The sequence below is a fragment of the Urocitellus parryii genome, chromosome 7, assembly GCF_045843805.1.
Source record: "Urocitellus parryii isolate mUroPar1 chromosome 7, mUroPar1.hap1, whole genome shotgun sequence".
In the NCBI taxonomy this organism is placed as follows: Eukaryota; Metazoa; Chordata; class Mammalia; order Rodentia; family Sciuridae; genus Urocitellus; species Urocitellus parryii.
Window position 1 is genome coordinate 182,118,980 of NC_135537.1, and position 15,631 is coordinate 182,134,610.

Here is a 15,631-nt window from a genome sequence, read left to right on the forward strand (position 1 = left end):
TGGCCAGGGGTCCAGCTGTGAGGCAGCACTCCCAAGACCCACAAGCCCTGGGCACCTAGGGGCTCAACTCGACCTTCTTCACACTTGCTTGAGAGAGAGAGTTAACCACACATCAGTGATGGCTTGAAGTTTTATCACTTCTTAGAATGATATTTTTTTCAAATTCAAAATTAACTTTTTGGAATACTAAGTATATCATCTTAAATCATGTTGCATCAGAGAAGTGTTTTAAAGTCCAAAATGGTTATTTTAAATGCTATTCAGTTTGGAGTACATTAAATTTGATAGCCTTTACATGAAAAAGTCTATGACTATATTATTAAAAATCATTCATCTAGAAGTTTGGCCACAGAGACAAAAATAAAATATCAGAAAGACATTTTAGGTAAAGCTAAGAACTTAAAACTTAGCACTTTCTGATGACTTGGGAGTCTGAGGCAGGAAGATTCCAAGTTTGAGGCCAGCCTTAGCAACTTAGTGAGACCTTGTCTCAAAATGAAAAATGAAAAGGGCTGAGGAGGTAGCTGAGGGGTAGAGTGCCCTGAAGTTCAATTCCTAGTAACAATTAGGAACCAACCCCCATGTTATAAATTATGCAGCATGGTTAAAATTCATAGAGGAATCAGATATATTTGATTGGCTTAAGGATAGTTAGCAGTACTCTGCTGCAGTCTGGCTGGGCACAAATCACGAGCCACTCAAGAGGAACAAACTTTTTTTTCTGAACTCCACCAGCACACTCCACACACGCTCCCCGGGAACTCTCCTGAACGCCACAGGGCTCCTCCAGGAACCACCAACCGGAAATCCCTCCTCCGGCACTTCCCCAACCAATGCGAACTCTTCAGGAATCCCCGAGAGAGCTCAACCGGAGCTCAACGGGAACTCCAAGAGAACTCAAAAGTCATCATCTTAATGGCTCGCTGGCGTCACCTCTCAACCACTACTTCTGGCAAAAATGCCATGCGTCATCCCGACTCGGCTGTGGCCCTCAACAGTACTCCTGTCCAGTTTTGGATTAAACTGCTAACTAGTTGTTTGAACAAACAGGTGTTTCTAGTTACTGTGCCAGTGTGTTCTTGCAGTTTTTTTCTTGTTTTTGTAAGGAGTATGGTGAAGGAAATTGGGGTCGGTGGGTGTTGTGTAAGCAAGCGTGTGTCAGATTGGTTTCTTCCTGGTCTTCTGTCTATCTTGTGCAGTGCCGCAGTCTGGCTGGGCACAAATCACGAGCCACTCAAGCAGTAACAAACTTTATTTCTGAACTCACGCGAATGCCACCCATGCGGCCCTTCCAGGAACACACACACTAACCGGAACTCCCTCCACCAGAACCTCACCAACCAACTCCCCAGGAATCCCCGTGAGAACACCTAGCTGGACAGCAGGGGTCTATATACAATTGAATACACAGCCTGTTTCAATCCACCATAATGGCTCGCCTCTCAACCATTACTTCTGGCCATTCTGACTAGGCTGTGGCTCTCAACAGTGCAGCTCACCTCACACTCTGCAGGCCAGTCCCTTCCTCTGCTCACTTTTAGGGCAATGAATGAGAAACTGTTGCTCTAAGTGCCTTTGGTGAGCAAAGATGTCCTGTTGCCAGGCACACAGAGGCGAGGCCCTGAGCGTCTCATGGGGCTCAAGTGACTGCTGGGCCTCCACTAATGTTTTGAGCGTCAGAGAATTTTTGTAATTAACTTAGAGCTTACTTATTTACTCAGAAATGTTTTGTTTGAATCAGAAATGTTGTCAGTGCCTCACCAGGACCCTGAATGTCCTTGCCCCACTACTATATCCCCAAATAGCAAATGACTGAGTAGGCGCCAGCCCAATGACTCTCCCCTTCTTCCTGTGGTGCATAGGATGTTGTCTTTGCACATTAAGAACAAAATGAGAAACCAGTTGGGAACTAGTTTAGCTGGTGAAGCAGATGGTCTGCAGCAGATCCTTACCGTGGGGACATATTCCAAGACCCCAGTGAATGCTGAGACCCTGGGTAGCACCGAGCTGTAGCTGTAGTGTGTCTTTTCCTTTGTCCATATGTCTGTGATGAGGATTGATTTATAAATCAGGTGTAATAAGATGTTAACAAGAGCAACTAGTGTTTTAGTTAGCTTTTCATTTCTGTGATCATAAGACCCAACAAGAACAACCTGGAGGGCTGGGGATGTGGCTCAAGTGGTAGCACGCTCACCTGGCATGCGTGCGGCTCGGGTTCGATCCTCAGCACCACGTACAAAGAAAGATGTTGTGTCCGCCGAAAACCAAAAAATAAAAAATATTAAAAAGTTCTCTCTCTAAAAAAAAAAAAAAAAAAAAAAAAAAAAAAGAACAACCTGGAGAAGGACAAATTTTTTTTGGCTTATGATTTCAGAGATCTCAGTCCTCGGTCAGCTAGCTCCATTGCTCTGGGCCAGAGATGAGGCAGAACATCACGGCCAGAAGGGTGTGGTGGAGGAAAACTGCTCAGCTTGGAAGGGTGGGGAAGAAGCTAGGGACCAGATGATTCCCAAGGGCAGGTCCTCAGTGACCTACTTTCCCAGCCACACCCCACTTGCTTACAGTTACCATCAGTAACCCATTCAAATTATTAATCCATCAAATGGTGAGGTTACAGCTCTTGTAATCTAATCATTTCACCTAGTTCCAAGTGGCTTCTCATAACAACTAATAATAAAATAGAACACTTAGAGTAGTTTATTACAATAAAAGTTACAGGCGTGTTGCGCCCCCCCCCTCAATTTTTTAAATTTTAATCTTTCACTTAAAGGAAGCATCTCATTTCTTCTCTTTGGTACATCTGAATTGCCAGCATCTCTCCCGTTGTGTTCTGAGGCTGCTGTTAGTAAAACAAGGGTTCCTTGAACACAAGCACAGCAGTGCTGAGACAGTTGATCTGATGCCCAGAACAGCTACTAAATGACTAATGGGTGGGTAACATATACCAGGTGGATAACATCCTGATTCACAGGATGGAGATTTCATCATGGTGCTCAGAATAGTCAGCAGTGCATAACTCATGATCAATTTCTGGAATTTTCCATATACTATATCTGACTGCAATTGACCTCGGTTAATGGAAACTGCAGATAATGGGATCGCTTGTGTTTTGAATATTTGAGAACCTGAGCCATGACGGTGGTTTTCTCTGTGGAGGCCTGTGAGGACTGTGAGTAAAGCCAGCACTTTCTCAGGAAGCAGCTTGGCACCTGCTCCAGGGCTGGGCTTGGTGCCTCGCTGGGACCTGGTGGTTCCATGTTATGGTGGGTAGGAGGCACTCCCATGGCTTGAGACTGGCAGGCAGGCGGGTGCTAGCGGTCGTCCACTGTGACTGCAGCAAGATTGGGAAAAATTTCCGTGAAATTTCCATTTTAGGTATTTAGGTAGCTTATCCTCAAAGTTTGAGTTTACTGTAAAATAAGTGATCAGCTCCATGGAGTTATTGACACTAATCACTTAAGTATTGGAAGACAACTAAGAAATGTAGTCACTGTTATTTTCTCTGAATTTCAGCCCCTTCTGGCAGTGGGCCAAGGAACCACTTATCTCTTCATAGTGAGAAGACCCTGGTTTGGTTCTGTGGGAAGATGATGTTCTCATGTCTTCCCGGCAGTGCGGCAGCTCCTGTGCAAAGGGAGTGCTGGGAGAGGAAGGACAAAGGTGCTTCCTTTTCCCACAGAACTTCAGTATCCTGCTGGACTGTGGAAGCATACCTGAATGTGACCAAGGGCATCCTTGTTCTTAGCAGCCCAGTGTTGTTACAATCAAGGGCAACGATCTCCCTGCCATCCTATTGTAATTTTTAGTAGCATTGTTCTAGAAATTCTGAACAACACGGTGAGACCTAAAACAGAATGACGAATGACTTGTTGGCATGAAGCAGAGCCCTCACTATTCACTTCCAAACCTAAAGAGAACTGCTGCAGAACAGACGAGTGATTAAGCATTTCGCCAGGTGCATAGAGGCCATCCCTGTGTCAACAGGAAGTGGTTTCAGAGAAGTACATACCTGTTCCTGGGTCTGGTGAAACGTCAGGGGATAATCTTAGCATGTGCAGGACTTCTTGGTGAGGGAAACTAAAAACATTGCTGAAAAAGTTAAAAGGAGACATAAATGGGGAAACATGCTGTGTCTTCTTCAGGAGAATATTATGAAGATTTCACTTCTTACCAAATTGATTTAAATACTTAGTGCTATTTTAATCACAACCTCAGTGTGATTAAAAATCAAATAATTGATTAATTAGGAAGAAAGGATGAAGATAAAATGGGCTAAGTAATATTTTAAATATATTTTAAGGAAGAAAAACTGACCCTTGCAAGTTATTAAGAAATTTGAAGCTAAATTGTTTAAACCAGCAGCTCAAGCTAGAAGAACTGGCTGGTGGGGCAGGAGATGTGGGGTGTGGGGTTAGTGGGTAAATTCGGTTGCCCAGTATAGACTTTGGTTTGTGTAAGAATTAATGTACACTGAAGGCCCACAAACTGAGTTGGGGGGAGAGTGCTTAGGGGAATTGGCACAATTGGCCAGAGTTTTGAAAGATAGTTAATCCTCATTGTATCATGTATCAGTATAACACCGGGAGGAAATAATAATCCAATGTAAAACACTAGCTGTGTGTGTGGCTTAGTGGCTACACAGGCATATGCGTATGAGGCCCTTGGTTCCATCCTTAGCACAGAAAAATAAACAAAACACTAGGACAAAGACCCGTGTGCCTGACCTGTGCCAGATTTGTGCTTAGGCACATTGGTGGGAGTCCGCCATGAGCCTGGGACCATGGAGCATAGGTGGGTTTGGCACTGGGGGAAGGCACTGTTGGAGGGGGCTTAAGGAGGCTGAGACCCCAGGAGAGATGGGGCCAGGTGAGGCAGGGGACGGGGGAGCCCAGCAGAGACGGCTGAATGGCCTGGAGGACATGGAGGGACCAAAGGCACCGCTACCCTGGATGGAGAGCTGAGCTGTAGCAGCAGGACATGCAGCTCCCAAGTAGCTCCAGGACAGCTTTAAACAGGTGGAGGGACCATGTAAGCCTGACTCCACTGCACTGTGTCAAGGGATGGGCGCCTGTGTGTATGCGTGCACACTTACACATGCATATGAGTTGGTAGTGTATTGGAAAGAAGTGAGACATTCAGGTGGTAGGCTGAGTGTGAGGTGCTGGTGACTGGAGGAGGAAGGGCTGGTGCCCGGCCCATAGCCCTTCCCTGGGCACTGTGAGTGGTACCTCCAGCCCTTTATCTCTGGTATTTTTATCTCTTTGATTTACTGATGTATTCCCTAGCCCCTGTAAATAGTGACTGACCCCTGGTAGGTGCTCATTATGTATTGACTAAGTGAGCAGGTGAAGGATGCCTTCCCGTTTTTTGGGCTTAAGCAGCTGGTGGGTGGGGCTGTTTCCTATTATTGGAGCACTGGAAAAGGAGCATGTATGGAGGAAGACACAGAAAGTGATGGCCTGGGTTGTCCCATGGAGGAAGGTGTAGCCTTCCCTTTCTGTGTCATGTGCATGTGAAAACTAATCAGAGAAAGTCAGGATAACAGTGAGAGAGTGGCCATATCAATGTGAATGGACAATTTACAAAAGGTGAGAGATACAGATAATGAAAACATACTTGAAGAAATATTCACCTTCACAATATGGAAGAGTGAAACTAAATCCACAGGATGGTTTTCCTCATGAAATGGTAAATAATTGTAAATAATAATTTGTGCAATTTTGCAAGGGATCTGGCAGAACACACCAAGTGCTTTAAGCTGTTATGTCTTTTGATCAGATCAGTTTCTGGAGATTCATGGTAAGGAAGCTGAGAACAGCTGCTCCTGCCACAGTAGCTGGAGGCTTGGGCGCGGGGAGGGGTGAGTAGGCTAGGCAGCCCCCGAGTCCTTGTTGATGTGTTTCTGTTGTGCTTCCAGATGAAGACAGTCAGCGTGGCCTTAGTTCTGTGCCTGAATGTCGGTGTGGACCCTCCTGACGTGGTGAAGACCACGCCTTGTGCCCGCTTAGAGTGCTGGATTGGTAAGTTCCAGTCTTCCTTGTGCTGCTGGGTAAATCCCAGGATTTTCTTTCTTTTCAGAGTTATGTAATCTCTAAGTGATTTTAGATGCATTCACTTTTATTTTGTAGCAGAGAAAGTGTTTCAAGGAAAATTGATAAAATAATGATTATTTTCCCTTTAAATTTGCCCTGCATTTGTCACACAAAATAGCTACATACATTTTTAAAAAATTGAATGATGATACTGCTTGTATTTACAGAAAAAGCAAATTGAGCCATTTCCAGCAAAGAATCACATAAAACACTGTAGCTCACCATTGCTGGTATCTGCTGAGTGCTCATGGTGTGAACTGTTTTAATCTCCCCAACCCTGTGTGGTAGGTTCTATCACTGAGCTCCAGTTCAGAGATGAGGAAGAGGATACATAGAGATGAGAGCTTGTTCAAAGTTGTCCTGTGTGTAAGTGGCAGAGCTGGGATTGGAACCCATACAAAGTCTAGAGACGGTTCGTTTTTTGTTTTCTGTTGTGGTATAAAGCATGCATACTGTGAAGCACTATCCCAGCCTTGTTGAAGTATGGGGTCCGTGGCACAGGCACATTCCACGGTTGGGCAGATGTGACCACCATCCACCTCCAGAACCTTTTCACCACCCCGAGCCAAAAGTGTTCCCATTACATAGTTCCCCAGCACCTCCCAACCCCAGTTTCACTCTGGCTGTATAGTTGGACCACTCTAGGGACTTCAGATCAGTGTCATCATATGATATTTGCCTCTGCTTCTTCTTCTTCTTTTTTGCTGTGTGTCCAGGGCCTTCCGCATGCAGGCAAATGCTCTTTTCCTCTGAGCTACATCCCCAGCCTGCTTACCTCACTTGGCATAGGGTCTTCAGGTTCATTCATGCCGTATCAGGTAACAGAATCTTCTTCCTAAGGCTGAATGATACTCTGTTGGTGTTTGTTGTGCCACATTTTGTTTATGTATTTATTCATCAATAGACTTTTTTTTTTAATCTTTTTTAGTTGTAGATAGACACAGCATCCTTATTTATTTATTCTTGTGTGGTGCTGTGGTGCTGAGGATCAAACCCAGTGCCTCACATGTTCTAGGCGAGTGCTCTACCACTGAGCTACAGCTCCAGCCCCATCTGGTTTCTACCTTTTAGCTTTCCTCACAGTAGTGTTTAGCTATTGTGAATAACGCTGCTGTGAACATGGTGTACAGGTATCTGCTTTCAATTCTGTTGAGTTAGTCCCAGAAGTACGGTTGCTGCATCACATGGTGATTCTGTGCTTACTTTTTGAGGAGCTGCCATGCTGTTTTCCTTAGAAGCGGCGCCATTTCCATCACTTCCAGCAATGCTCAAGGGTCCCAGTTGCTCCACGTACTTACTGTTTTGTGTTTGTGATGTAGGCATCCTAGTGGGTGTGGGGTGGTATCTCATGGAGGTTTTGATTTGCATTTGAGTGAGTGGTGATGGTGAGTATCTTTTGATGGGCTTATTGGCCATTTAGGTACTCTCTGGAGAAATATCTATTCAGTCCTTAACCCATTTTTGAATTGGGTTTTGTTGTTTAGTTGTAGGAGGTTTTTATTTTCTGGATATTAGTCCCTTGTGATTTGCACATATTTTCTTCCATCAGTGACAGTGTTTTTAACCATTACACAATGTATCCACTTTCCCCCACTTTAGTATCAGGTTTATTTGGAAACCATTTATATATAGTAAAATTCACCTTTTTGAATGTAATATATTTCTCTGAGCTTTAACAAAAACATACAATTGTGTGACAAATACTATGGTCAATGGATAGAATATTTTCATCATACCGAGAGAATTCCCTTGTGCCCTCTTTCCTTAGCTCTGGCAGCCAGCCCTGGTCTTTGTGCCTGCCTTGCCCTTCGTCAGAATGCTGCTTCAGGGACCATGCAGTTTGCCCTTTTGAGCCTCGCTCCCTTCGCACCGCAGAGTGTGTGGCAGAGCAGCCATGCTGCTGCGCTGGGAGTGTGACATAGCCTGTCCTGTTTGTCCCACTTGTATGGAGATGCCACACTTTGTTGACCTGTCCATCCGTTGATGGAGCTTTGAGTTGTTTCCAGTTCTTGGCAGTTATGAATAAAGTTTCTGAAAGTACTTAATCTTTGTATGGACTTTTTTTGGGGCAGATATTTAAGATGGGATTATCAGGTCACATGTTAAATTGTGTTCAGTTCCTTGAGAAACCGTCCAGCTGTTTTGTACTGTACCATTTTGCATTTCTGGTGCTGCATGTGTATGATTGCTCCACATCCTCACTAGCACTCAGGAGGGTTTTGAAGAGTGAGACTGAAGATGTCTTTCCTGTTCCTGCTCCCATTTCCCATGTGGGGGCTGTGCGTCCCTCGCCAAGGTCAGGTTTCCCTCTGGTGTCCCAGTCATTCTGCGGGAAGAGCTTCCTTTATCATTGCTTGCAGTGTGGTCTGAAGGAATTAAATTTGACCAGATTTTTGTTTGAAAATTCTTTATTGTCAAAAGCTATTTTTTCTGCTTATAGTTTTGTGTTGAGATTTTTCTTTCAGTATTTGGAAGTAGCCACTCATCTTCTGGTGGCGTGGTTTTGGATGAGAAGTGTGCTATAATTCTGGTCTTGGTGGCTGGCTTCTGGTTAGGTTTCCCATCCTCTGCCTCCAGCAGTCTTCGGGATTTACTTTTTACCTTTAGATTTTGGGTAGACTGTCAGTGACATATCTGCTTTTGTGCTTGTTTGGTTTTTGGAATTTGTTCTTCTTGGGGTTCTTTGAGCTTTTTGGATGTGTAGCTTGATTTGTTTATTTTTGCAATAAACTCCAGTCATTATCTTTAAAAACTTTTTGGTACTGGAGATTAAGCCCACTGCTTTTACCTGTCCTGCAGTAGTCAGCCTGTCTGGTATCAGTGCAGAATTCTGTGCCCAAGGTGTTTTCTGCCTCTGCCCCAAGTGGACCTTTTTCTCAGTTGTCTTTGTCTGAATTTTGGGAGTTCTCTATCCCACCCCAAGTAAGACAGGCCTCGTCTCCACTCCTTCCCCAGTGCCGAGGGCCTGAGCCTGTGCTTTGTGGATAGGTTCTCCTGCTTCTGGCCTCAGGGATTCAGGCTAGGGGGACTTTACTCTGCCTGCCCCCATTGCTTTCACAAGCCACTGGAGTGGCCCGTGGGGATGGGAGCTCCCCTTGTTCTGGGACCCCTACCTATTCCAAACTGCCATGCTGGCCCCCTAGCTGGGCTGTGTGTATATGGTTCCATTTTGGCTGGTTTCTCCCAGGTAGAAATAATGCATGAGTCCTGTCTCTCTGGGAGGATGATAGTCTCATGGAATTCAGTTGATTTCGCTGTGGTCTCAGCTCCCTGGTGAGCACAAGACAAGTTTGATATTGATTATGCAGGTTTCTCTGCATCTTAGGATTGGGGCAAACTCATCCTCACCCAGCTATCTATCTATCTATCTATCTATTTATTTATTTATCTATTTATTTATTTATTTATTAGAGAGAGAGAGAGAGAGAGAGAGAGAGAGAGAGAGAGAGAGAGAGAATTTTTTAATATTTATTTTTTAGTTTTCGGCAGACACAACATCTTTGTTTGTATGTGGTGCTGAGGATCGAACCTGGGCCGCGCGCATGCCAGGCCAGCGAGCTACCACTTGAGCCACAACCCCAGCCCACCCAGCTTTTTATATCCTCAGCTAAAGAAGTTCATTACTTTAATGAAAATTATATGTAATCCAAGTTGGAAAATTTTTTTTTCCTTCTTTATTTGCATGTCTCCTTACCTCAGTGTGTCTTGGATGGCAGTCACTAGCCTTTGCCCTGTTGCCCTGCACCCACCGACAGAGTAGCCGTCTTCCTCAGCTACTGCTGTCCCTTGCAGATTGTGCTGCTCCATGTCGACTTCTTACTCACCACCCCAGCTATTTCCACTCCATGAATCCTTTGTCCCAGCTGAATTTATTCAGTCCATTTTTGTTGTGTCCCTCTTCAACTTCTCTTATGTTAGCGTTGCTCACCTGGGTTGCTATGTGCCTTGCAGAGGACGTATGGCCCCACTGGGATGCATAGGTGGGGGGTGTCTGAGGACAGAATCACATTTCTTGGGCCAAAGGACTTTCTTTGGTTTTTATTAGATACTTTAGAGTTCTTTCATATGTACTCTCCCCAAAATCCAGAGAGCCCTCTTCCATAATCTCTTTGATCAAGATTTACTGGATGTTAATGAAAAGGAAAGAATTCCTTTCCTTTAGTGCAAAAATTCAGCAAATGAATATATATTTAAATATTGTGTTTATTTTTTTTCCCTACAATTTAGGAATATAGTCTACTTTGTAATAATTTCAAAGGAGTGGGTTTTTTGTTTTTTTTTTTTTTGGTACTGGGGATTGAACTCAGGGTCACACAACCACTGAGCCACATTCCCATCCCTATTTTGTATTTTATTTAGAGACAGGGTCTCACTGAGTTGCTTAGGGCCTTGCTTTTGCTGAGGCTGGCTTTGAACTCACTATCCTCCTGTCTTAGCCTCCCCAGTCGCTGGGATTATAGGTGTGTGCCACTACACTGGGCTCAAAGGAGTTTTGAGTTCAGAATGGCATGTGCTTTTTCTAGGCTGAAATTTTTTCATTTGTCCTTTATTAAAAAGTGGGTAGACCTGGTCCTGGTGATGACGATTTTAACAATGTGGTATGAGAAATAAAGAACCCTAAAGATTCGCTTCAGCACATTTGCAGTGGTGTCTGGCACTATGCATTTTATTTTGAAAGCAAGTTTCAAAAGTTGCAAATAGAGTAGTGAGCAGTTTCCCTGGTTCATTGGAATAAGTTGCTGTCCTATCACCTCTGATTCTTTTTTGGTGCTAAGGATTGAACCCAGGGTACTTTACCACTGAGTAAATCCCAAACCTTTTTTTAAAAATTTGTATTTTGAGACAGGATTTCACTAAGTTGTTTAGGGAGGGCCTCACTGAGTTGCTGAGGCTGGCTTGAACTTGTGATCCTCCTTCCTCAGCCTCCCAAGTTGCTGGGATTATAGGCATGTGCCACTGTTCCTGGCTCACTTCTGAAATCTTTAATGTGTAATTCCTGCAAATGGATTTTCTTGTTCAGAATCACAGTGCAATCCTTGGGATCAAGCACTGGTGGGCGGTGGCTGCCACAGAAGCCTTGGCTTGTTTAGGCTTGCCAGTGGCCCAGTGCCATCCTTGGTAGCATAGGGGCCTGCTCAGTGTCGTGGTTGCCTTAAACATGTTCTAACCTGCAGAAGGCCTGCAGCTTTTCCTCGGCTCCCATGACAGGTATGCTTTATTTTTGTAGAATGTTTGATGTCTGCTGAGAATTCATTCTGGGCCACATCTTTTAGAGGACCGAGAGAGCTGCTGTGTTGATGTGGTGCCCTGTTTGGAGGGTGTGGTTTTCATCTGTCCTCTCCAGTTGCTGTAGCTCTTGGCACCTGCTGGGCTGCACTGCCTTTGGAGTGGAGCTGTGTTCCTGGACGAGTGGCCGGAGACTACTGGAGGTCCTGTTTCCTTTTTCACTCAGGGCATTTTATAATCCAGGTGTCATTATCGAGCACTGAGCTGGGCTCCCACCCAGGCAGTGGGAGTCTGACCTTTTGGGCTGGCTTCTCTAGCCTTTTGTTTTGTTCCCATCATTCTGTTTTTTTCAGGGGGTACCGGGGATTGAACTCAGGGCACTTGACCACTGAGCCACATTCCCATCCCTATTTTGTATTTTATTAGAGACGGGGTCTCACTGAGTTGCTTAGGGCCTCGCTAAGTTGCTGAGGCTGGTTTTGAACTCAAGATCCTCCTGCCTCAGCCTTCAGAGCCACTGGGATTACAGGCGTGGCCACCATGCTCAGTGCTTCCATAATTTTTAAGTACTTCCTTCCTTACTTCCTGTCTTGCCCAGTTCTTTCCCTGCCCTACTCCTAGTCTCAGTTCCTTTTAGTGGAAGGTAGTGTTTAGAAACCAAGTTGGTGTCATCAGAACTGGGCCCGTGGCTCCCAGGACCTCTCCCTTGGGCGGAGCAGGGTGCCCATGTGTGCCTGTGTAATTTGTGCCTGCACTTCTGTGTGGCATGCCTTTGTCTACTTCTCTACCAAGTCGTCTGTACTGAAGGCCATTTCAGTTTACCTCATCCTTTGCTCCAACCCCGTGGGGACCATCCACCTTTGTAACTTCTTGCTGTGTCTCCTCCCGTCTGCCCTCCTCATTGCCCGTGGCCAGCACCCTGTCCAGGCCAGCCTTTTGTGGCATACGTGCCTTTTGTGCTTCCTCTGCACAGGCCTTGAGCCCCTGACTTGACAGGTCACTTTAGGGCCTTGCAGTTTCCTTCATCCTCAAGCAGATATGCCCTTCCTACCTTGCCTTGTGGCTCTAGGATTGTTGATTTTAACATTTTCATCAACTGCTTTGGTTTTCAGGCATGGCCAGTCCAGGCAGTGGTGATATTCCAGTACCCCAGACCATGAGTCAGGGCCCATCTGGAGAGATGATGGGATTGCATTTTGTATATGGAAAGCTGCTTCTGGAATCCTCAGTGTGGAGTCAGCTTCCAGGAGAAAGCTGGGAAAGTGGGTCTGGTTCGAGAAGGGGGGCCCCCTACAGATTGGGGACTTGGGGAGGCTACCTGCATGGTGTGGCCTGAGACCAGAGAGAGGGAAACAGGACCCTGAGGGCACAGAGAAGGTGCAGAGAAGGGCAGTGTGGGGTGGGAGCCTGGATGGGTCCACGGATCAGCTCTGGCCTGTATCATCCCAGCTGTGAGCTGGGGCCTGGTGGATTGCAGTGGCCTGAAGTGTGAAGGTGACTAGGCTGAGGGCTGTGCAGCAGCATGGCTGGTGAGGCCAGGAGAGGGGATGCTAGTTACAGGGACCCAGGCTGCATGGCAGGTCATGGTGCAGAGGGGTGGAAGGAAGCCTCTTTACCGTAGCTGGCACAGCCTCATAAATCACTAAGATGCTGCTGTTCAGAAGGCAGCAGATCAGCATCTCACGCTTGGTCTTAGCACTTTGTGCTCTGTTACAGACCCCAGCTTTGTTCATTTAGTTATGCTGCACTCCCTGGACTGTTTAGAGCCTTGATTTCTTCACCTGTGAAGTGCAGCTATGCAGGGCTATATGGGGATTGGCTGAGACCTTGACCTTAGCCCCACATAGAGACTTGTCGTGGCAGGGCGGCCTCCTTATGCCCCTACCACAACCCAGTATCCACCCGCTCAACACCCCCACAGCTATCTTAGTGTCTGTCTGTGTCTGTCTGTCTGTCTGTCTGTCTGTCTCTCTCTCTCTCTCTCTCTCTCTCTCTCTCTCTCTCTCTCGTAGTTGGACACAATACCTTTATTTTTATGTGGTGCTGAGGATTGAACCCGGTGCCTTGCACGTGCTAGGCGAGTGCTCTCGCACAAAGCCCCAGCCCTATCTTAGTCTGTTTGTGCTGCTATGACAAGGCACTGGAGACTGGGTAATTTATAAATAATACAAATTTATTGCCCACAGTTCTGGAGGTGGCAGGCCCAAGATCGAGGTGCTAGCAGGTTCTATGGCTGGTGAGGACTGCTCTCTGCTCTCAAGGTGGCACCTTGAACTCTCCTCACATGGTGGAAGGGCCAAGAGGGTAATAGGGCCAAGCTGATTCCCTCTAGCCCCTCCATTTATAGGGGCTCTGCCCTCATGACTTAATTACTCCCTGAGGCCCCCACCACTTTGTGGTTTAAGGACGAACATGAATTGAGGGACACATTCAGACTGTAGCACCATACTCAGTGCCTCCTGCTCCACAATACTCCAACACAACATCTTCCCCACAGCACACCGCATGCCGAGCAGGGTGACGTGCTGCTCCCTGGGTACTGCCTCTTCCTGTGTGGCTGGCTGCAGAGAGGTGCAGTGAACATGCCTCATTTGCCCCTGTTAGGTGTGCTGGCCTTGTGGGCCTCCTGCCCAGCCAGCCAGTATCTCTACAGATGTCTCATAATAGAATGCATGATATTTCTCATTTTATTTAACAAATTAAACATCCAGTGTGTCAGGTGGCCATCTGAGCCCATGCCCTGTGCTCTACTATAAGCTGTGTGTGTGGCCATTGCTGTGCTGGGCTGAGACTGCTTTGACCTCAGAGAAAAGGGGTATGGGAATCTTGAGAAGAGACATGGGTCCCTATCTTTCAGTCTATTTTTGTGTACCTGCATGTGCCACCTACGCCTGCATTGTAGCCAGTGCTTCTTCCCTAGGCTCCTTCCTGAGGCCTCTGCCTGGCTGTCATTGTCTGTGGAGGAACAAGCAGGGAAAGGTTGCCCTACTGCTGCTGTTCCAGATGGCAGACCACAGGCGGGGCCCTTCGCAGTATGGGTGGCTGGTGGCCAGGTGCTCAGGGGCTTGGCAGAGGAGGGGGGGACGTGGGCGTAGTGGGCTCTCGTTCGCCTGCGACTCCAGAATGCCACTATCATGCCTTCCCACCTCTGCCTCTGTGTCTGTCTCCCTCTGGCTTTTGAGAGATGCTGTTCTACTTCCTGGAAAGACTCTCATGTCTTTTCGGAAAGCAGAGGGAAGCAGTTTTGTTTTGTGACCCGCCATTAAATGCTATCGCAGTAAAACTGAAAACAATTCTGGTAAACAGAGAAGTGTGCCTTGCATTCGTTTGGGAACTGGGTTTGAGAGCAGGTCGTAGAAGCTGCGTGGTGAGCAGGAGGCAGTGTAAATCACTGGAGTACCTTTTATGTGCGAGCCGGTGGTAGCTATGCGTCACAAGGGTGGAATACCAAAGGCTTGTGAGGTGCATGGAGATCGTATCCCAAGGAATTATTTAGGAGGTTCTTTGCTTTGTTTTTCTCTTAGTCTTTAGAGAAAGCAGTTATTCTCCCCTTAATCTCCATGCAGGCATCAAGAGACCCAGTCCAGATGAGAGAAAGTAGTCACGGCTGTCCTTGGTGTGGCTCTGGGGTTACAGAGCATTTGCTCAGACTCTACTTTTGGGTTCTGACAACAAGCCTGGTCATCACATTGGCCAGCAGATAAGTCAGATGGGTGCATATGTGCTAAGTCCAGTGCTGTGTTCAGAGGAGCTGTGAGTGGGGCGCCTCACCTTTCTGCTGCTCACATCACAAGAGGAGGGCAGCCTGGCCTGGTGGAAGGGATTAGAGGCCAAGAGGAGGAGGTTGGCCTTGAGTGACTAGGGGCCAGGAAGTGCTGAGGGTGGTGCGTCAGGTTGGGAAGGCAGAGCAAAGCTGGGAGGGGAGTGAAGACCCCTCTTGGAAAGGCTGAGGTTGGAGCCCTGGCTGGGCCCGTGGGTGCTGGGGAAGGGGTTCCCATTAGCTGTGGCCAGTGACTGCCAGTGCTCTGGCCCAGCTCTGGGTCTGCAACTAAAACCTTTGCTCTTGGAACTCACTGATTAAAAACCCCCTTTTCTCCGTAGAGTGCTGCTGTCTCAAGGTAATATTTAGTATCTCCATTGCCGCCTCTGAGGGATGATGGTGTGACCACTCGGAGCTTCCTCCCTGGCTCTTTTCCACTTGAGTTTTGTGTGCAGCACAGGGCCTGTGTTTTAAAAACACGTGTCCCAATCTTCCCCTCAGATCTGTTGGAAATCCATCCAGCTTCTGCCTTTTGTAGAATTGCAGCAGGTAG

General features: G+C 46.7%; 1 protein-coding gene across 1 annotated transcript in view; it reads left to right on the forward strand.

The window, feature by feature from the left end:
* Window positions 1–15,631, forward strand: part of Rptor (regulatory associated protein of MTOR complex 1) — a 338,384-nt gene that overhangs the window by 60,528 nt on the left and 262,225 nt on the right. Inside the window, exon 3 of the mRNA XM_077800527.1 lies at window positions 5,918–6,020. Within this exon, the coding sequence (XP_077656653.1) occupies window positions 5,918–6,020 (103 nt within the window). The remainder of the gene's footprint in view (window positions 1–5,917; window positions 6,021–15,631) is intronic.